The 23,024-nt window shown below is 43.2% G+C and overlaps 1 protein-coding gene across 2 annotated transcripts in view; it reads left to right on the top strand.

Annotated features, from left to right (window-relative positions):
• The first annotated feature begins 816 nt into the window (after positions 1-816).
• ST6GALNAC5 (ST6 N-acetylgalactosaminide alpha-2,6-sialyltransferase 5) overlaps positions 817-23,024 on the top strand; it is a 74,168-nt gene continuing 51,960 nt past the window's right edge. Inside the window, exons 1-2 of one of the 2 annotated variants that reach the window (XM_072041709.1) lie at positions 817-1,498; positions 2,072-2,302. In XM_072041709.1, the coding sequence (XP_071897810.1) occupies positions 1,433-1,498; positions 2,072-2,302 (297 nt within the window). In that variant the 5' untranslated portion in view covers positions 817-1,432. The remainder of the gene's footprint in view (positions 1,499-2,071; positions 2,303-23,024) is intronic. The other variant, XM_027463077.3, reaches the window with a different exon arrangement.

Here is a 23,024-nt window from a genome sequence, read left to right as displayed (position 1 = left end):
AATATATTTGGAAGGCTTGGAAAGGTCAGTCACCAGCAACCTGCTAGCTGATAGTTGAGAATCAGCACTGTAAAATGCATGAGCTGCCTTTTGTAGTCTATTGCGGGAAGCCTTGGAGAGCCACAGATAATTTGCTTTCAATGATTCATCAAGTTGGCCCTTTGTTTCACTAATTTGAGTGTCAAGTGCAACCACATCATAAAGAATTACCAAGACCTGATAAGTTTCTTCTTATATTGCTTCGTTTGTGTTAACAACCGGTGCTGTTGAAACTCAACCCGCAAACTGAATGAATAGCAAGTGTGCGTGCAGCGTGGCCATTCTCTGAAGTGGGAAAAGAGGTTTGCTGAGCTGTCCGCTGATGAACCCTACATTTTTGGTTCTTTTTCCTTTCTTGAGAGGCAGCAAATGCTGCGGGCTGTGCCAGTGCTAGAGATGGCATTTGTTTCACTGTTAGTCCTCCAATGAATTAGTAAAGATAAAAAATGGATTGCACTGACTCCAGCCTTGAGAAAGCTGCTATTGTGACCATGGTTGAGTTAGCCTGCTGATCGTTTTCCCCTTAATGTGATCCTTAATGTGATATAGCTATAGGTTAGATGTGGAGCCATATATTAGAACTATTATTTCCATGAGTAATTTCGAGAGGAATATCTTCATGATTAGGAGATAAGATTTTTTTTTATTTTTTTTTTTTTAATGCAATGCTGTCATTTTAATAACTTCGGAAGAAACCAGCCTTGCAGCGGCTTGTTGTGAAGGGGCACATTTCTGTGCGGGAATTCCCAGAGCAAGAAGCCTGTGTAAGTCCAGGTCCCTGACTAAAGTTTTTACAACTGAACCGCACACCATTAGCACAAAGAAGGGAACAATAAAAAACTTCAGAAGGCTGCTTGTAAAGGAAAGGGGGGGAGATGCCCATCTTCAGCAACCGAAGAGACGGCACGGAGAGCAAGCCTGGCAGAAACTGGAGTTCTGCGGGAAAAATACCGAGGGAAGCTGCGATCGAAAGGCTTTGGAATCGGCTCGGGGAAAGCTTGCAAGGGGGAGGGCGGTGGCAGCGCCGCACCAGGAGTTGGGGGCGTCCGTGCGGCTCGGGAGCGCGGCTTCCAAGTGCTGCCCGCCCGCTGCCGGGGAGCCAGCGGGGGCGGCTGCGCGGGACGGGGACGGGGACGGGGACGGGGACGGGGACGGAACCGGAGTCGCTGCCCTCCGGCGGAGCCCCTTGGCCGGGGGGAGGCAGAAGTTAACTTCCACCTGCCCTGCAGCCGCCGCTGCGCCGGCGGGAGGAGGCGGAGGCGGAGGCGGAGGCAGGCGGGGCAGCCGAGGACCCGGCTCTGGCAGCCCCGGGGGTCCGGCCGGCCGCGGCTCCCCCCGCATCCCCGCCACGGCGCCGCTTCCCCGGCCGAGCCATGGCCGCGGCATCCCCGCCATGCCGAGCCTAGCGGGCAGCGGGAGGCCCGGCGGCCGGGAGGCGGCCAAAATGAAGAGCCTGCTGGTGAGTGCCTTGCCGCCGCCGCTCAGCCCGGCCCCGGCGTAGGGGAGCGGGGCTGCCCCGGGTCCCCCGCATCCCTCCCCGCGCACCCCGCGGCTCCCCGGGCTCGCTGGGAGCCGAGCGAAACCCAGGCGGCGGCGGCGAAGAACTTTCCGCCTGCTTTCTTTTATTCGTGTTGCTCGCCGTTCGGGGGATCCGGCTGTGCGTGTGTGTGTGTGCGTTTGAAGGAGCGTGTGGAAAGCCGAGCTGCTTAAAGGACGAGGCTGGAGGTGGCCGGAGGGAGCGGGGGGGGTGCGACAGTCCCCAGCACTCGCTCAAACGCACGCATGAGATGCCCGGAGGGGGACGGTGCATGGCGAGGAGAGGCGCGGGGGAGCCGGGCAGGAGGCAAGAGGCAGAGCCGGGGGCTGCCAGCGGGGCAGAGGAGCGGGTCGGCACCTGGGGGGGGGGTCCCGATCCCCGGGCACACTTTGCCGGGGCTCTCGCAGCGTGAAACTTGCGGGGGGGGAGCGGGGCACGGAGCGGGGCTGCCGGCCGGCCCCGCGGCGCTCAGCCGCCTCTCTCTGCCCCCCGCAGCGCCACGGGCTGGCCGTCTGCTTGGCGCTCACCACCATGTGCACCAGCTTGTTGCTCATGTACGGCGGCATCGGCGGCGGGGGCCACCCGGAGCCGCGGCAGCAGCAGCAGCAGCAGCAGCAGCAGGTGGCGGCGGTGCCCAGCCGCCCGCCGGGACGCGGCCAGCAGCGCCCGGCACTCCCCGTCGGAGCCGGGCTCCTGGAGGGCTACATCAGCGTCCTGGAGCACAAGGTGAGCCCTCTCACCGGGCACCCAGGGGTCCTGCGCTGCCCCGTCCTCTGAGAGGACAGCTGAGCTCACCTTGCTGCCCACCGGGAGGTGGTGGGGGGCTCAGGATGCACCCCCGGCCTTGCTGCTGGCTCTGGCTCCAGCAGCTTTCGGGTGCTGATGCGCCTGGCCCTGGGTGTGTGGGTTAGCGGGGTCAGGAGATGGTGGCCAGCTGGCAGGCGAGCCTTCATGGTGCTGTTTTTTTCTCCTCTCTTGCCCAGCAGAAGATGCGGGGTGAAGTGTTCATGGTCCAGTGCTGAATGCTGGAGGTACGCTACCTCTAGCGCCAAGAAAGGGTTAAGGAAGTAAGTTTAGTTACTGGAAGGGAAAGTCAATAGGCAGGTGTTTATTCTTAGCTCATTTAGTCTTGGGAAACTGAAGGGAACTGTAGCTCCTGCACAAATGACCTTTTCATCCTCCTCCTGGGAAGCAGAAGTTGTCAACCATAGTTTCCATTCCAGAAATCGAGGGCACCTCTTTAATGGTGATCAGAATGATGTCCCTCCCCTTGACACAGGAATCATCAGGCTGTAGTGCCCGTGTATGAGAGATAGGCAGACTGAGCTTTGATATCTCACAGGACAGATGTAATGAAATAAAGTGAACAAGGTGGCACATCCATGCTGAAGAGGTACTTGAGATTCAATAATTTTCTCAGAAGGCAGATTCCTCTGCTGCTTAGGCAGTGTTCAGTTTGTTGCATTTATGTGGAGGCTCCAAGGACCCCCCTCTGCCAACCCCCCAGCTAATGTTTAGTACGCGTACTTTACAGCAAGAATGAAAAAAACAAGCCAGGGAAGTGAGGATTCTCAACTTTCTCATGTTTTCACATTCAGACTGACATCTTTCTGAAAGATGTGTTGTCAAACAAGTTACTGGGCTCAGTTTAGAGGTACTGTGTGAAGACGAGTGACTTTGATATACAGGGATTTTTATTGTTCCTTCTGGCTTCGCTTTCTATGCAAGAGTTATCTGTAGTGCTCTTAACACAGAAAAATAGCTCGTGATGTTCCCTTGTAGGCTTTATTTGCTTTCTTACATGGTTCCTTGGAAATTCTCAGACGTGGTGTCTAATGGCTACAGAAGAAGCAAGCTTGGCCCTGGGGCTTCCTAATGTGTGTACACCTACTGTGTGTTCGTTTGTATTTCTTTTGTCCTTCCTGGACATGGCTGTAGTGATGAGGTGTAGATATACATGCGCATGATTTTTGTAAGCTGTAATCACTGAAAAGGCATCTGTGGGGTTTTTTAGGCCATATATGTGCATAGCCATCAGACACTGGTAACCTCTTATGACAGTTTCTCCTGACCACAAAATATTATTAGAATATATGTAGAATCATTATTCTGTGTTTATTATTTTCCAAGGTAATTTTAACATTTCCCTGTGTTTTTGAAAAAGCTGCTGCTCTAGCTTTTTAATATATTGTAGTATGCCCCCAAACCCACAGACACTCCATTTCTGAATTTTATTTCACACAGCTCGTGCCTTGCAGTAGTAATCTGCTGAAGCTTTAATAACTTTTCCACATAACTTCTGTGGGTCAAAAAGAAGATAGCACAGTCCCTGCTGTGATCCCAGCTTGCTTTGTGTTATTTTAACTCACGAGATCCTGCAGAGAGCTGTGCCACCGTGGTACACAGAGCCGTGAGGACTGGGAGATGATGGCGGAAAGAAGGGCTCAGATTTGGCTCTTAATAGTGCATTTGTTTTAGTAATTTAAGAAACCCAGATATTTAACATGGATTTTCAATCCCAGAATACATAGGTTTCTGGCTGAATAAAAAATGGCGAACTTGAAAATCACAGGCACTAATGGCTTGGAAAAAGAAGGGTGCAGGATTAGTGATGATGAGAGAAGGGGAAGGAGAGAGTTTGCAAGAACTGAAAAAGGGTGACAAATTTTCAGGGAACGTGGTTCTTCAGTGGACAGTGAAGACTGCAGAGGTGACAGTTTGAATAGCAATAAGCGTAAAAGTCCAGCCCAAAGTGAAAGAAAATAAAGGAATCAGGGAGATTTAAGGAATGTTAGGAGAACTGCAAGAAGAGAGCAAGATAAACTTCTGTAGCTGTGAGGAGGACATGGTATTTCAAGAGACAGGTCTGGAAGGTGATAAAAATACTTGCTGTATGAGGACAACAGGCTTGGAAAGGTAAAGGGATGAGAATGACTTCAGCAGTGGTATGTTTTATTTTGATGGCACTGAGATGACTGAAATGACAATGGATGGATTTTTCATAAAATAGCTGCCTTAACTTCCCACATAGAATCTGTACATTATCTGTCAAGTAGCTGAATGACCATTTTACAGAATTTTACAAAATTCATCCTTTGCATACAGTTCATGCACTGCTGACAGGAGTAGACTAAACGTTGAACTCAGGTCTAGGAGCTAAAACACATTGATACATTTAGAAAGACTTTTTTGTTTGTTTGTCTTCTGGAGCCCATGGTTTGCTTTAATCGGAAAACCGATTTCATGTTTATGGTGTTGTACCCCTTCTGATCCCTTCAGTGAGAGTAAGTATGCACGTATGTGTAGAAGCTGATAAGTGATAAAATTATTAATCCAAAATTGCAACATGGATATTGTCACATACAGAAGCTGTACTATATGGTTGTAAGGACATTTCTCTTCAGGAGTAAATTTAATAATTGTCCACCTTATGATATATCACATATTACAAATGCCTATCATTTCTAGCAGTACAGCTCGTTTGGTAGTGCTGGGTGATTATGTATGGAGACAGTTTCCCAGAAAATCAAGGTACTTAGTAAAGTACCAATGATTTTAAAATATAGCTTGCAATTCTGTAATTACCAATTATTTGCTTCCTTTTATTTTACATTCAGTAAGAACCGTAGTTCCTCATCCATCCTGTCAAGATAAGCAAGTAGTCTCTGAGAATACAGCTAAAATACATAATTGTCTTTTTCCTGGGTTGGAGAGTCTTTTTGCAGGAGTCTCTTGTCACTTGGTCAGATTTGTGATGTTTTGTTCTTAGTGTTTTGTCTTTATGCTTTTTGCAAGCCTTTTTCCCCAAATGGAGAAGCAGAGATCAGAATTTATTTTCTTAGCTTTAGCAGCCTTTTGTAGTTTAGCACTGCAAACTTCATTTTTGTTGAACTGAGCTCTTAAGAAATGTAGAATGGTAACAGATTCAGAGGTGGGTTCTTGGCATTTCACCTCAGCATGTCCCGGACCAACAGCAGTTGACAGTCACTGTTGATGGATGTTTGAAATGAATTAATACCCTTTTTGTTCCTAATAGTCAGATGTTTATATCCTAAAAACTCTCACATTCGGAACAGAAAACATGGTTTGCTGATGGCTGCTGTTGGGGGGTCAAGGACTGAAGCACAGCAGAGAGGTAGCAACTGCCCTACTTCGAGGAGCTGTTACTGTCTGCAGAGGCACATTGGCAGAGGAGCACTGCTTAGCTTTTGCATCTGCAATTAGGAAGGACGAGAGTCCCAGACTGTCAGACTAACATCTTTCATGAATTCTTTGAGTGTAATCCTGAAATTAAAGAGGTTTTGTCATTGGTGTCGAGGGAAGCAGAATTATGCTCTTCCGTAGGGAGGCATGAGGATAAGACTTTCTGCTGATTTATCACAGTGCTGGCAAGAAATTACAATGCTAATATTTTTAAAGCAATTACTGCATACAAATAAGAGACTGTTAATGAAAGTAGGAAACCTAGCACTATTGCAAAACTTGCAAGAAATAAATATTTAACCATTATATTACTGTTCTGAAATGAATGTGAGAACATGTCTCTGGATAGTTAAAAAGCTTTTTACCCAGTATTGACTCAACAGTTGGTACTACGAATAAAATATGAGTTTGTCACATGTGTAATTGAATAATATTTCAAGCCATTTTGTTTCTTAGAAAATAATGCAAAAAATCAAAATCAGTCTTGCAGCCAAAATGTATGAGTTTTTAGAACTCTGGTGAAATACCTTAAGAGAGCATGGAGACCAACATGATAATATAAGAGATCACAATGTTTTCTTAATTTATGATAATGTAAATCATCATATGCAAAGAAATCTTTGTGATCCTTGTAAATTAATGCAGATCAGAGAGTGGTGTAGTTAATGAAGTGTTTGAGGAAGAGTCATTCTGCAAATAGTGCCATAGCTCCATAATATCTGAGACACACTAACTTGTTCTCAGATTAAGCTGTTTTTTCCTAGCTTACTAAACTTTTTTTCATTTAGAGGTGGTGGTGGGGGGGTGCAATCTCACCATGTTTTATGTCCTTTTTAAGGAGTATTAGAGAGACACAGTTTGGAATTTGAATTTTACCTAAGTAATTAAAGCATTGATATTTTGGGGCTGAATATTTAGGGGGGCATTAAACCAACCTTCACAACTAACCTATGTGGAGATGGGAAGGAACGAGGGTTATAGTTTCTTTAAAATTAATTTCTCACAAAATTGTAGGTATCTTGGGACAAAATAGCTTGTCTTGCCTGAGGTGGGATCAAATGCACTGAGTTAAACTAAGCCATATTCCATTATTCCATTAAATGTTCTTTTTTGCTTTAGAAATTCTTACCTGTAAGGGAAGGAGCACAGACTTTACTATGCAATTAAATATTTGATGGAGTTTTTATTGTAAGAGAGATCCACAAGGGGGAGACTTTATTCTGGAATAACGTTCTTGGGGGACACTCACACCTGTCAAAAATCTAAGTGAGGTGAGAGTCCAAAAAGCTCCTTGGTCAGTGTTTTGTTGTTTTCTTGGATATATATATATATATATATATGTATATATATATATATATATTTGTGTGTGTGTATTGTAGTTACCTTTTCTTCTGATAAGCTGTAAGTTCATTACTGACAGAGTAAACAAAACAAACTATGACAATAGGAGAATGTAACTGAATATACGGACATACAGTCTGAGACAATTATATTTTACCAGATTTACACAATGTCTGAGTAACAACTATCTTGTGCTTTTACATTTTCTTGCTTTTGAGCTACTGCAGTAGCCTGCTTTTTCAGCCTAACAAATCGTTATTCTGATCCTTGTCTAAAATTTTTAGCAGCTTCCGTGTGTACCTAGTGTGCATTATGGAGCACACAACAATGCTGGCAAATGATGGTACATTTTTCTGTTTTCCAAGTTGCTTGGCACCTCTGTGAAGAACCAGCAGTCCTAGCTTGGCACTGTTCCTACTTACAAGATCTTGAAATATTTTCAAATATTAGTTACATAGAGGCATGAGTTAGCTGTGCAGGTTATGCATCTGTTCTATTCAACTTTTTGAAAGGGGCATTTTCTGTAGTTGGACAGTGTTTATTTTTAGAATTCTTACTCCAGTGTCTGTTTGAGAGAGAATATGATTGTTAGCTGTCAAAGTCATAAAGCCAAGTAATATTTTACAGTTATAACTATTGCCTAATTCTTTCTGAAATTAGTGCCATTGAAGATGGAATCTAGCAGAAGTAGTGGCTCCAAGCTGAGATGAGGACCTGTTGGTTGAAAGAAATGTCTGAAAAGAGTACAGGTACCATTCAGATGTCCCTGAAATTGAAAGATGTTTGGTATGCATCTAATATTTGCTGGTTTTACATTAATTCATGTAATGTGATACATAAAATCCTACCCAACCACAAACTAGCCATGTTCTGATCATTTCCTGGTTGTTGAGGAGATTAAGCAGAATAAATCATTGTCATTGTACTGAAAACAGAGAAAGCACTGGAGTTTATACCAGATGAAGATCTTGCCCCATGTAATTTGTGACATGATCTAAAATTGTGGTATACCTTAAGTCTTTCATATAAACTGAAGCAAAAAGATTATTTCAGAGACTGTATCACAAATTCTTGATGATTGATTTCAGTACAAGCATAAATAGTAGGTAGATGGTCAGGTCAAGACAGTTAATGCAGAATTGTATTTTAATTTTCTTACATTTTGTAAGAGTCACATCTCACAGCAATATCTGACACCATGAAATTGGTTATAGTAATTACCTTCTTTTTACAACTGACTCAGAGAAAGTTCTTACTTTTTTTCTTCCTAGAAGAAGAATTGCAGAAATATGAAGATGTTTGTATTTATTTTGTGTTTCTCGTTTTTGATTGTTTCTGGATTACAGCCTTTCTTCTGACTCATGGAAAGTGAAGAATGAGTAAATATGCTCTTTCCAGTTTAATGGATGCCCTTTGCATCATATTTTAATAAGTGTGAACGGCCTCTTTCCCTTATCTCATTCCTTGTCTTCTTTTAAGAATGCGAAGAATTCCTCATTTGGTGGATATGCAAAATACTTCCAGATGGGGAATTAGTGACACTTGGTCTGCTAGGGAGATTTGCATGTCTCTCATGCAAAACCTGTTAATTTTTTTCTTTTCGTTTTCATCATTAGTTTCAATGACCACATTTATATTTCCAGTACGTGCCTAAGTATATTACACTTCATAACAATTTAAATTTACCATGTTACACACTTTTTGCACACTGTCTTTCACTGTGATCATTTTAGGCTATTTCCACGTTCCTGTGAAGACAAAGTGCTCTTTTGAAGGGCTTTAATCCTTAGTGGAAGCAAGTCTGAACTAAATGAGATTTTCAATGACAGGAAATGTAATTTTTGTTCACAACTGATGGATATCTCTCAATAGAGTTCCTTAAGTTTTCCCTTTCTGCTTGTCCTGGGGCGTAAGTGGATATTGAGTGCCGTCCTAACTGTGTGATCTTCAGAACAATAGACTGCAGGTAGTTTCCTTTCCTCGGTGACCTTCTTTATTAGTTTAACCTGTATTGCTCAGTAATGCTCTGTATGCACATCCTTGATGCTGAGGTGGCATTGATACTGAGGAACTCAGTGTATTAATTTAACTTCTAATTAGGGCAATTATGATCAAATCAGCAGTCATTTGGTGCTGATATAAGCAGATGTGACAGCACAAAAGCTACTTTGAAGGTGAGATGAAGCATCATGATGTTTCACCTCATCCCATTTCACCTCCTCCTTAAGCAGTCTCATCACTCTTTTGCTCCAGCAGTTAAAGCTAAAAGTGTTAAGACCAGGTTAATTACTGAAGTTTGCTCTCAGCTGGAAAAGCAAATATTTTCAGTTCAGACACTGCTATTAATTGTTCTCCTTTGTCATTCTGAAAATATCCAAATACGGTTAAGAATGAGTCTCATAGGATGGGAGGGGACAGATGAAAGCTATAACCTTCAGCCTTCACAGTCTGTTTGCAAAATGCAGATGTTGAAGTGGAGCTCTGAGGTGCCCCCTGATGGTATACAAAAGATAGAGCTGGGGCCTGAGAAACACATGCAGACACGTTCCTGTAGGAAATATACAACATTTGAACTGAGGGTAGGCAAATCTGGTAACAGTGTTAGTGCCTGGACTGTATGCAGAGAGGTATGTGCTCCCACATGTGTGTATTAGCTGTGGTAATACTGAATTCTGACTGGATCATGGTAAGAAAACTTTGGAAAAAGATGAGGCTAATTTTATATATGGAGGGTGTAAACTGGTAGAAGTAATAGATTACTAGAGTATTTTTTCACAATGATGATGAGCCAGTGCAAAATGTTCTTTGTCTAAGATAAGGGAACAGCAGTAGGCTTACATGGTATACAGGCAGCATAGGTTTTTTGTTTGTTTGTTTGTTTTGTTTTTTAGTTTGGATTTAATAATTTAGACTCTTGTAAGTAACACAGAACAAGAATATATAAATGTGTGCTTTGTCCTCTAATAGAACACATTAAGACTTCATTGCATTTGTAGAAAATTTCCCATCACAGAATGGGTGAGTTGGTAAGAAATAACCCGGAAAAGAGCAGAAGTATGTTTCTCAGTAAACAGGCAGTGCATTTATATTACGCATTTTTGTTTAGCAAATATATTTTTATTTTAGTGTGTTATTAGCCTCCGCAGATACTGTTGTGAAGTTAATATTGCAAAAGCAAAATATTCTGTAGTTTGTACTGTCAGATGGCATTAAATTAGAGTATGTCTTGCCCTCAGCTATAGCAGGTCATAAGAGTAGATGTAGTAACACTCAGCAGAGCATCAGTGTAAGATATATCTCTAAGGAAAAGAAAGACTCTACAGTGAAAGTTTGTGCAAATGTACATCTGTATCAAGCTCTGTGCACAGGAAAGTTAAAGGCAGCTGCTATGGTTCAGAAATGGCTCACTGAGAAACATGCTTCTGGAGGCTGCGCTCATCACCAGGGCATGCTCTTCACCAGTTTGCCTGCATGGGATTAAAACCTTTTGTTCCAGTTTGAGATACCAGGACAATTTTTGCAGATATTGACATGAACTACATCCAGACTCATTTCCTTCTAAACTTTCTTCCCTGCATTGCATTCTCTGAGTAGACGTTTTTCTTCTGTCAATAAAATTCACCCGTGTCACTTGTACAAATCATAACCATCAGAAGGAGCACATGATGGAGGCAACTGACAGGAAGGTGGCACATCATTGTGGGGTAATAAAGTGTGATGCAGAGATCCCAAAGCTATTGGGACTTGGTCACTAAGTCTATGCAGTGTACTTTGAGACAGGCTTGTTAGCTTGAATTTGCAATCAGAATTATCACACTGAACCTGAGCAAATAAATCCTGGCCTTTGGCAGCAGTATTTCTTCCAGAGCTGCGTGGGCTCTGCACCATGCAGAGCTCAGGGTCAGGATAGGCTCAGCTACATGGAGTGTCTTGGGAATGGTGGTGTTGGTACATCCAAAACATTTCTGGACAATTCTCAGGTGTGGTGCCAAGGACTGAAACCACATTTGCAATATTAGCAGTTCTTTAGCTTTAGCCTTCTAAACTGTAACCACCTTGTATTTTGCAGAGATTGAACATTTGGCTAAAAATCTGCTTAGAAAACATGATTTCCAAGGCCTGTCCATAGTCCTTATGAGAAATCTTTTGGCCATATACATGGAAGCGCTGCCCTCCCAACCTTTATGCAGAGCACAGAGGCTCACAGACAGTGTGTGCTGTTTTACAACCTGTGCCATCCCTTCCCTGCTCCGCTGTAGCTTACAACATGCCTTCCTTGGGCCCATCCTCAAGGTGCTTGGCTAAATTTCATCCCTGGAGATTAGAATAATGACAAATGTGCTCTTAAATTTTGTTGCTGTCCATTTTATTCCTAATGCTGCTGTAAAAGGGTTAGTTATACATATCTCAGCATATTGGTTGTCTCTAAAATAGGAACATAAAAGCTCAAAATACAGCCAGTGGTTTGACTGTAGCTGCCAGAGCAATGCAGAATTAATGCTGCCTGTCCTTCTCAGCAAATTATCCTGTGCCTGGGTATTTGTAGGTAAACTCATTTTTTCTAAAACAAAGCAAAACAAAGCCCTTTACATTTTATTTAGATTATTTTAAAGAATATATGTTAAGAAAGAAACTACCATTATCATTGATGACTATCCAAAATACATTTTACAGATTAAAAACCTGCGGCAAAGTCACTGCCGTTGCCACGCGTTCAGCTACTCGTGTATTCTCTTTGTAATACCACTCTGGCTTTCTTTCTGTTTTTAATACTAATTTGTGAGTCTTAGGAGGGCCGGATCAGATGGTTATAACATTACTCACATTGTCCACCAGAACCACTCGGACACGAACGGGTCCATGTGGAAGAAGCAGCACTTGAGCGAGGGCTTCCCCTCGTGCAGGGTGCCAGCTGACGCGGTGTCACAGCATATGGCGGGGTGGGAGTCTGCCAGCAGACGGGCGCGTGCTCTGCCCTCCCTTTGAGCTGCTTGGAGATGCATCAGCTCTGCTCTGGCAGCTGAGGAGCTGCAGTGAGCATGTAGCTAAGCCAGAACTAATAAGCTTGATGGGGAGGCAGGGTTTATTATCTTGTGCTCAGCAGGATATTTAACGTGGTTCTGTGGCTCGTACCATAGAGCTTCTGTGTGTCCTACGGCCTTGACTCACAGGCAGAGCTTGCTCATGGTTGTATGGAGCATGGGCAGCGTTTGCTTGCACCTCCCTGCCAAAACCTGTACTCCACATCCTGGTGGTTTCCTCATCCTCGTCGAAGAGCACAGGAAACTGCACACTGCTCAGTGTTCAGTCAGAAGTGTGATGTACCTCACAGTACTTGTTACTTTAACTGTGGTCCCTGGAACAGACTGCCAAAGATACATACATAAAAAGATTGCTTTTCAGCATTTCTCTTTTGTGCAACAGACTAATATTTTCAGTTTTTGGAAATGAAACCCTAAGCTAAGTTCACAGAGCACAACTTAATCATCTAATTTAGGACAAATTCTGCTGATTTCACTGGGCACATACTTATCAAAGAAAGGATTTTAATTGTGTTGGTTTAGAAAGTCATGTTTGAAAATCAGGCTAAGGGTTTTTGTTTGCTTCTTATATAGCTGTTTCTATACACCTACAGGTTATTTCATATGTAATATGTTTTCTTGGGTTCTTACCATGTACATTTCATTGCAAATATTGACAACTGCACCTTAATTTCAGTCAGTGAAGAATTTTTGAAGATGATAGGATATTTAGCAATATCTTCACTATCTAACATAAGACTGAGCCTTAATGGTACTCTTCCCGTGGCTAATTCTCATATTCATAGATTTAATTTAGACTTCTCTTTTAATTTTTATGAATTGCCAAAAGCTATGTTTTTAAAAAAGTAGAATAAAAACTAGAGCTAAAGTCTTCCTTTTCCTTCTATCTGCGTTGTGTCTCGGTAGCAGCACAAAGAAGCACTGAAGCTAGTTACAGATATGCTGAATATTCGTTCTCAGTAGCAGTGTTGGTGTATCCCTGATGGTTTAAGGGCATAAATGAGGTACTTTGTGCAGCTGGTAGATGTACAGGAGGGATAGCAGGGCCAGGAGGGTATCTCTGGTATTAATGTGTCTGATTTCTGCCAGCACAGTGATCCCTTTTGATCTGCAGCAATTTGTGCAATACAGAGCAGCTTTCTGGGTATCTTTAATTATGCCTGTCGACATTTTGGCCTGGAAAAGTGGAATGAGACTTTAGAATCACCTTTCACTCCCAGCTGTGCTGATTTGAAACTTTGCACAGCTTGTTACCCAGCTGTAAGTATAAGGATCATGTTTCTGCTCTCATGAAAGACAATGAATGTACAGCACCTTGGGCTTCAGTGGAAGGTGCAGCTGGCTCAGCCTTTCTGTCAGAGCTCTCAAGAAGCAACAACAACATATCATATACATACATATGCATATTACCTATGACACGTATCTTCAGATCAAATCGAGGTTGGAGACGATTCACGGGACCTGAAAAACTGTCTTTCATATTACTATGGTATACAGTGAAACTGCTGTGTTAGGAGCACCTTAGAAATGGAGCTTATGCTAAAAACACTGACAAAGCCGTAATGCTTATATCAGTGCTCTCAGACATATCTAGAATAAATTGATTGATGATATCGTGCACCAGCTTTATTAAAGTTTCTCAGAACTGATTTTTTATAACTGTGCTGCTTCCTAGGGATATTTTTCAGTATGTTATGAATATGACATCTTCTATTTGTAGTGCATAATGTGAAAAAAATTGTTTTAACATGATGATTAGTGTCCTAACATTTGAACTTTCAGGTATGATGGTTAATTTTCACAGTCAATAGCAAATTACAAAAGAAGATTAATTCCACTTGAAAGTGCAAAAGGTGATCTCGGCTGTGTCCTGCTATGTCCAAGGACCAGTGGTTATTCAAATCTTCAAGGCTTTGTGAATTTGAGTGCATGCTCAGAGAAAGTGCATGAAAACCTTGTGACTGAGATCAGAAGTAAAAACTAAGGACAGTTATAAGGACAGCAGAGTGTAAGCCAGTTTAGCTAAAATTGCTGTCCCATTCCCTCTTGAGTGTGGATGATGAGGTTGCATCTACTCTTTTTTTATTGGAATTGCTTTTTGCGTACCAGTCTGTGCAAAGCACTGAGACTTTGAAATTCAAAATAAAAGTAATCTTAAAAAAAAAAATCGAAATCCTTTTTGTTTCCCTTTGAAAACAAATAGATGTGTCAATTTTTTTTGTTTCGTATCCCATATTTTACATCAGTAAAAGTACTGAAAATTACATTACACTGTGTTTATTAAAGCTGTGCTCCTACCCAGTAATACACATAAGACATCTTATACTGCCTTAAGGATTAAGTTAAGCTCCTTTGTCAAGCCTGTTGGTATGGCAGGACTGTTAATCTTTAACTGTCAGACTCTGGTGAGATCCTTCTTTAGACTGAGGCCATGTCTAAGTGCAAAAAAATTAAAAAGAATCAAGTCTCCTAGTATTTACGCCTTCATATTTTTGCACAGAGCAATCAATAAAAAGAGAAGCAGCGCTAGACATAGATACTCCTATAAGAAGATTGCATTTCAGGGCCCTTATTTAGCAGCATCATAATTTGCTTTATGTTTATGCTTGTGAAATACGAAGACAAAGTTGACAGAAGGTGTTCAAAATACTAAATTTATGAAAGTAAGACGTGCAATGGGTGACAGCCCATTGAAAGGAGGACAGGGGAAATTGTGTGAGCCTACTTTTTCTAATTAAAATTCTATAGAGTTGTCTACGTTATGTTCATGTTTTATTACATCAGTAATTACTCTTACACTTTCCTTTCAAATTACAGCATTAAGTCACAAAAGAGGAAATGTGCTGTAGTTGCAGCATATCTAGAGAAGGCAAGACTTGAAACAAAACTGTATGAAAAGAGCAGTGAAGCTCAGAGGCAAAGTTAAATTCATTGTGAGGGATTAAACCTAATATTTTAGCCCTAACAAGGTATAAAACTGGTAATAAGGAGCCACAGTGTTGTGCTATAGATACTAGATGTTTAGATTTCACTGTGGATGCCTCTGCTGTTTAATAACTTCAATATTGTCTTAGCTTAAATTTATGAAGAGGATTTTAAAATAATTATCCAATAATAGCCACGTAGTGCAATTTGTGCAATATATGTGATCATGAAAGTGGTAGCATAATCATCCATTGAAATGATACAGGTTGAACATTGCAGCAGTTGCAAAAATTTCTACAAATAAGCTTTTTGGCATAGAAGATGCCTAAGTAGTACTTTTATGATCAGGACATATTTTTTGAAATAATGGGGAAAGAAACCCTCAACAAGTATAAATTTTCTATCTTGTTCCTCAAGTATAGTTTCAAGTGCCTGTTTTTGTATTTTATACACATACAACCTTCCCATTTTCTGCAACAAGAGGTCCTTTCCCTCAACTCATGAAATAATAATACTTTGTACTTATATATCACCTTGCTTCTGAGGATCTCCAAGTGCCATAGAACCGTTAAATGGAGACTCCTGCCTTAAAGTACAGGAGTATTAATTCCTTATTACATAGGGGGATAGTGAAACATAGAAAAGTTCAATCCATAGTTTTGACCTTGAGTGCACACTTAGGAATTTCAGACAGGAATTTGAAGAGTGCTGAAGTGTTGAAAGCCATGGGGACTCAACCTCAGGATAGGCCCTCAAGTACTCACTGGAGATTAACTTGGAGTTACCTACTGTGTACTGGGGGAGTTATGCACCTGAAAATGGATTCAAGATACCTGTTCTGCTGTATAGAGCTGCCCAGCAGAAAAGTAGTGGAGTCTACTTTCAGTCTGGATGTTTTGCTTGAACACGATCATGGTGAAGGATGGTTTAGTGCAGAGAAAAGGTAGCAAAAGGGAATGCAATGTGTGGTCTTGAGTTGGGGATCGTACATGGAAATGAGGCATAAGGGCCTGAGTTCCTGCTCCAGAAACTGTTAAAACACATGCTTTAAACAGTTGTGCCACACAAATGGAAGGTTACAGGATTACCTTGTAACTTTCCAAAGAACTTTTCCAATCTGTTCTACTGAATTAACTCGCCCAGCCACCTCCAGCCCCTTCCTCATGTGGGGCAATGCTGTGTCGGGTGTCCTGGGTGGCCGCCAGGTTTAGCCCCTGCCAGATCATGGTCACGCATGCAGGAAGAGCGGCGCTTGAGCACAGATTTAGATCATAGCTGAACAAAAGACTTTTGAAGACCACGCTTTTGGTTTAGGCTTTCGGGTTCTGTGGAAATGTTAACCTGTGTCTGTGATGCTGAGATCTCGGTCTAAATTAGTATGCGGACATGTAAATACATGACCGGATTTTTAGAGCGTGCTGAACCACATGCATTTCGCAGCAGCTCTGGTGACTTAGGGCAGGTTAACTCTTTGAGCGTGGTATTTGATTTGCACAGCAGGGCTGCACAGTATTTTGGGTGGTAATAAACCGTAATGGGGCGTGCAAATACAGGCACTGAACAGCGTTAAATGGGCACCCTCAGGTCTTTGACTTAGGTCCTTAGGGAAGCAGCATATTCATCAAACTGGCACCAACTACTTATACAAAGTTCATTAATTTCTTACGCCTTAAAAATATTTGTTATATCTATTATATTGTGCATTTGATATCTATTATATGACATAATATCAAAATATGTTTAACAATCAAGTGAGTTTCAGTGATGGAGAGAAGAATTATGACAACATCTCAGATTGTTAAACTTTTTCTTTTTGTATATTCACATAATCTCATCAAATTTAATGTAAAGAAAAATAAAATCCTTACATAACTACAGAAGAAGACCAACAAATAGGGTGATTTAAAACATATTTGAATGTAAATGTTGTGATTACGTAAAGTACTTGACTGACAGTATTGGATTTTGGAGTCTATCATAATCCTGTGAAACAGGAACAGTTTGGGAAGAGCAGGAAAATTCTTGCTGTATACCTGGAAACATATTTTTTAAGAGCAAAGGTAGAAGCACTCTTTAGGCTGCCAGCTTCTTAACATCTGTGTGAATGCTGATCCAGAGTTTCCCATGGCATGGAATTGCATAAAAATCACTTGTGGGGCTATATTTGATCTTGTAAGTGAAAATGGTACATCTCCTGAAGATTTATAGACTGCCAGGACATCCACTGAAGGCTTAGTGTTTAGGTAGCCCTCAGTTTCCTGTGCCTAAAATTTGCAGAACCTAAAGAATAAGTGCAAATTACAAATACAGATACAAAAGTTTAATTGTTTTCTGCGTAGCACTAGTGACATACGAACAACTCGGTACAGAAATACAGGATTTATGGAGAATCTTCTTCAGAAAAAATACAGCTCTTTTTTTCAGGCTTAACATTATGCAGCTGAAGCCTAAATGACCTCAGTTTTCTTTGCTTTCTGTGGATTAGGAGTAAATATTTTTCTCTTCCCTTTCCGTGGGTGAAAATGAAGATAAGACAATTCTGGTCTTCTCATTTAAAATGGGAAGGTTGGAGAACTGCAAGCAGTGAATTCTGTTATCATGAATAATAAAACTGCAATAAAAGCTACACTGGCCAGCTTTCAGAGTTAAGGTATACAAACCAGGCCATTTTGATCAGGTACTGAATTACACATATTCCTGCTGTAACTTAGGCTAGCTGCCTCACTCGCAGGTGGTGAACTCTGACAAATAATCCATCAAGTGGTGGTGAGAAGAGTCTCAGGAAAGGCAGCCTCAGACAACTTTTATTGTCTTTATTATAATCCATCATTTCTTGTTGTACATCTCTTAATGTTCTCATATTGCCAGATATTCCTCTTATTTTCTCACTCTTTGTATTTCTTAAGTGAACGAAACATAGCATTGGCTGATTAAGGTCATTCCCACATGCTGCTTTGCAGAGCTAGGAAGAGGCACAGGAGGTCAGAAAATGCTACGAATGATACGTTGTTATTCAAAGAGCCCAGTCTTGTTTCTGCTAGAACTCCATGGAGTTCTCCCGTGGAAATCAGCAGAAGCAGGATGGGTACCCAAGCTTGCAGCCCAGTAGTTGTTGTTAGCAAAGGTACTGTGGGCTCAGACCTGTGTCCAGCACCAGCTGCTGACCTAATAGAGAGCCTCTCTTATGTTAGGGCACAGATTATTTCCTCATTCTGCTCTGTAGTGTTGAAATCTGTAGATCGATAAAATTTGAAGACAGAAGGGCAAATAATCATGCCAGGTCAGGTTCTCTCTGTCAGATTGATACATGTTAGGGAAGACAGTGGGAAGCTGCAGTCTAGGGCTAATAATAGGTCCCAAATACTTCCTGAATGTTTCTACAAATCCTTGCATATAGGTCTCATTGTTCAAGGAGAAAGAGAACTCAGAAAACTGCTGCAGAAATTGAAGCCATACTGCTAATACAGAATTGGGGTGGGGGAAGTAATGATGTTATTCTAAAATATGTTTTAGGTTTCTCTGTGTTAAAGAGTGACAGCTACAGAAAGGGACACCTGGCTTTATATGAACAGTTCTAGGTTTTAATAAAGTACAGACATTGGCAATGCTGATAGTTGCCTATTATTCTGGTGGTGTCCATGCAATGACCATTTATATGGAATTCCCATTGGAGGGTTAATGTTTCAGTGCTTTTCCTCAGATCAGAGAAAATCTGTATGGTTTTATGAGTGGTGCCAGCATTATATTAATGAGGGACATTGAATCTCTGCCTTTTCTTGAAACTAACGCTAAGCTCAAGTCCCAGCGGTGCCCTGAAAGGCCAGAACTTCCTTTCATAAACCACTGACCTTTCATCGTGATTATCTTTGTGAACTGGTGCTGTCTTTGAGTTAATAGAACTTGGTAATTGGGGAGCTAAGAGGGCTAAAATAGAAGTGACAGTTTTTGCTGCTGGTTAGATGTTAATGTGAGTCCTGAATGCCTTTTAAATATGTTATTCTAAATCTGAGGAAATGGAGAAGAGCGCTTCTATGCATTCAAAAGGCTGGGAATACAAACAAACAAAAAAACATTTGTCTGATGAGATTGAAGAACGTGTCAGTCAACTTGAAACCAGAGATACAGGTAGAGGAGCCCTCTGTGAATGCTAAAATATAGTGCCTTGTTATAATTCTATATGCGTTTTTCAGAGATTTGGTACTTGAACTGCAAATTCTGTTTGTAAATGCTACCACACTGAAGCTGACTTCTGGTTTAGTCCAGTAGTTGAGACTGAGAGAGAAACTCAAAGAGGTGAACATTTCTGGAGCTCTGCCTTGTTTCTCCTGGACCCTGGTGAGCATTTAAGCAGCTCTACGCTGTCTCTAACTCTCTCTCCTTAGGCATCCTTTGTATTGGAAGCAGCATTTAAAGGAGGCAAGTTATAAATTGGCTTTAATGAGTAATGTATGGCAGTTCATTTGCTTTCTTAATAAAGAAATGAAAATAGTGTGACGCTATGTGAGAACTTGTTACCTCAAGGCCATGCAAGAAGTGACTGCTATGACCAGACCTTGTGGTTGTTCCTGGCAGTGAACCAATTGGCTACGAGGGCAACGCAAGCAGGACACAGGTGCAGAATGTGGTGTTTACTCATGGTACCATCATTTCCTTAAACCTTCTTACAGAGCAGGTGCTGGAGTGCCAGGTACTTGCAAACACAGGACAAGGCAGACAGTCCCTTGCAATTGATTGTTCCTTTAATATGATGTACTGAGCACTTGCATAACTCTTCCTGAAGTGCTTTGAGCTCTTTGGGTAAAGAATGGATCAATGTTATGATTCTCAGTTTAAAGCTGAAAAATGAAATTCATAGTGATAATTTCACTACAAACTAGGCAGCCTGTGGGTTCGTAATGATCCACGGGGCTGCTGCTTAGGCCAAAAGCAGCCTGCATTGTTTGCTTGGGGGTTCTCTATTTCTTGTTCTGTGGCTGTCCTGGAGGAAGCTGGTGCCTGATTGAAAGGTACAGCCCAGCTAGCTAGAATGGGGCTTATTCCACTCACATCTGCACCCACACTTGCTGGACCTGCTGCCTGTCTGCTGCAGTTGTTAAATGAAAGGCAGTAAATTCTTACTTGATTAAGGAGACTGACTTACAGCCATGAAATGGGATAGAGAAAGAAATTAGATGTTTTCATTTTTCTGTTAAGCATTTCACAGAGGTATTTCACAGAATCTCTAGGTTGGAAGAGACCTCAAGATCATCGAGTCCAACCTCTAACCTAACACTAACAGTACCCACTAAACCATATCCCTAAGTTCTACATCTAAACGTCTTTTGAAGACTTCCAGGGATGGTGACTCCACCACCTCCCTGGGCAGCCCGTTCCAGTGCCTAACAACCCTTTCAGTAAAGAAATTCTTCCTAACATCTAACCTAAAACTCCCCTGGCGTAACTTTAGCCCATTCCCCCTCGTCCTGTCACCAGGCACATGGGAGAACAGGCCAACCCCCATCTCGCTACAGCCTCCTTTAATGTACTTATACAGAGCAATAAGGTCACCCCTGAGCCTCCTCTTCTCTAGGCTGAACAAGCCTAGCTCCTTCAGCCGCTCCTCGTAGGACTTGCTCTCCAGGCCCCTCACCAGCTTCATCGCCCTTCTTTGGACCCGCTCAAGCACCTCAATGCCCTTCTTGTAGCGAGGGGCCCAAAACTGAACACAGTACTCGAGGTGCGGCCTCACCAGAGCCGAGTACAGGGGGACGATCACCTCCCTAGCCCTGCTGGTCACAGTGTTTCTGATACAAGCCAGGATACCGTTGGCCTTCTTGGCCACCTGAGCACACTGCTGGCTCATATTCAGCCAACTGTCCACCATCACTCCCAGGTCCTTCTCTGCCTGGCAGCTCTCCAACCATTCCTCTCCCAGCCTGTAGTTCTGCTTGGGGTTATTGCGCCCCAGGTGCAGGACCCGGCACTTGGCCTTGTTGAACTTCATACAGTTGACCTCAGCCCATCGGTGCAGCCTATCCAGATCCTCCTGCAGAGCCTTCCTACCCTCCAGCAGATCGACACACGCACCTAGCTTGGTGTCATCTGCAAACTTACTGAGGGTGCACTCAATGCCGTCATCCAGATCATTGATGAAGATGTTAAAGAGGACCGTCCCCAGCACCGAGCCCTGGGGGACGCCACTAGTGACTGGCCTCCAACTGGACTTGGCTCCATTTACCACAACTCTTTGGGCCCGGCTATCCAGCCAGTTTCTAACCCAACGAAGCGTGCGCCAGTCCAAGCCAAGAGCAGCCAGTTTCTTGAGGAGAATGCTGTGGGAGACGGTGTCAAAAGCCTTGCTGAAGTCAAGGTAGACCACATCCACAGCCTTTCCCTCATCCACCCAGCGCGTCACTTTGTCGTAGAAGGAGATCAGGTTCGTCAAGCAGGACCTGCCTTCCATAAACCCATGCTGGCTGTGCCCGATCGCCTGCTTGCCCTTCAAGTGCCGCATGATGACTCCCAAGAGGATCTGCTCCATGAGCTTCCCTGGTACTGAGGTCAAACTGACCGGCCTGTAGTTCCCCGGGTCTGCCCTCCGGCCCTTCTTGTAGATGGGCGTCACATTTGCTAGTCGCCAGTCAGCTGGGACCTCCCCCGATAGCCAGGACTGCTGATAAATGATGGATAGGGGCTTGGCCAGCTCCTCTGCCAGTTCTCTCAGTACCCTTGGGTGGATCCCGTCCGGCCCCATCGATTTGTGCACATCCAAGTGCCGTAGCAGGTCACCAACCAGTTCTTCGTGGATGGTGAGGGCCACATCCTGCTCCCCGTCCCCTTCCACCAGTTCTGGGTACTGGGTATCCAGAGAGCAACCGGTTTTGCCGCTAAAGACTGAGGCAAAGAAGGCATTAAGCACCTCCGCCTTTTCCTCATCTCTTGTAACTAAATTTCCCCCTGCATCCAGTAAAGGATGGAGATTCTCCCTAGTCCTCCTTTTTGTGTTGATGTATTTATAAAAGCGTTTTTTGTTATCTTTAACAGCAGTAGCCAGATTGAGCTCCAGATGAGCTTTGGCCTTCCTAATCTTGTCCCTGCACAGCCTCGCTACATCCTTATAGTCCTCCTTAGTGGCCTGCCCAATTTTCCAAAGATTATAAACCCTCTTTTTCCTCCTAAGCTCAAGCCACAATTCTCTGTTGAGCCAGGCTGGTCTTCTTCCCCGCTGGCTCATCTTTGGGCGCATGGGAATAGACCGCTCCTGTGCCATTAGGATTTCCCTCTTAAAGAGCGCCCAGCCTTTCTGGACCCCTCTGCCCTTCAGAACCACCTCCCATGGGACTCCACCAACTAGTGTCCTGAGCAGCCCAAAGTCAGCCCTCCGAAAGTCCAATACAGTGGTTTTACTGGTTCCCTTCCTGGCCCCGCCAAGAATAGTGAACTCCACCATTTCGTGGTCACTCTGCCCAAGACTGTTCCCGACAATCACATCCTCCACCAGTCCTTCTCTGTTTGTGAAGAGAAGGTCTAGCAGGGCACCACCCCTGGTAGGTTCACTAATCAGCTGCGTCAGGAAGCTATCTTCCACTTTCTCCAGAAACCTCCTAGACTGCTTCCTCTGGGCTGTGTTGTGCTTCCAGGATATGTCAGGGAAGTTGAAGTCCCCCACGAGTACAAGCGCTGACGATTTCGCAACTTCTGCCAGCTGCCTGTAGAACTCCTCATCCGTCTCCTCATCCTGGTTTGGCGCTCTATAACAGACCCCGACCAGGATGCTAGCCTTGTTGTCCCTGCCGATCCTAACCCAAAGGGACTCAATCTTGTCATTCCTAGCCTCGAGTTCTACAACATCGAAAGACTCTCTAATATAGAGAGCCACGCCGCCACCCCTTCTGTGCTGCCTGTCCCTTCTGAAGAGCCTATAGCCAGGCATTGCAGCACTCCAGTCATGAGACTGG

The sequence above is a fragment of the Anas platyrhynchos genome, chromosome 8, assembly GCF_047663525.1.
Source record: "Anas platyrhynchos isolate ZD024472 breed Pekin duck chromosome 8, IASCAAS_PekinDuck_T2T, whole genome shotgun sequence".
Lineage (NCBI taxonomy): Eukaryota > Metazoa > Chordata > Aves > Anseriformes > Anatidae > Anas > Anas platyrhynchos.
The sequence above is the reverse complement of the archived record's forward strand: the minus strand, read 5'-3'. Positions and strand labels throughout refer to the sequence as shown.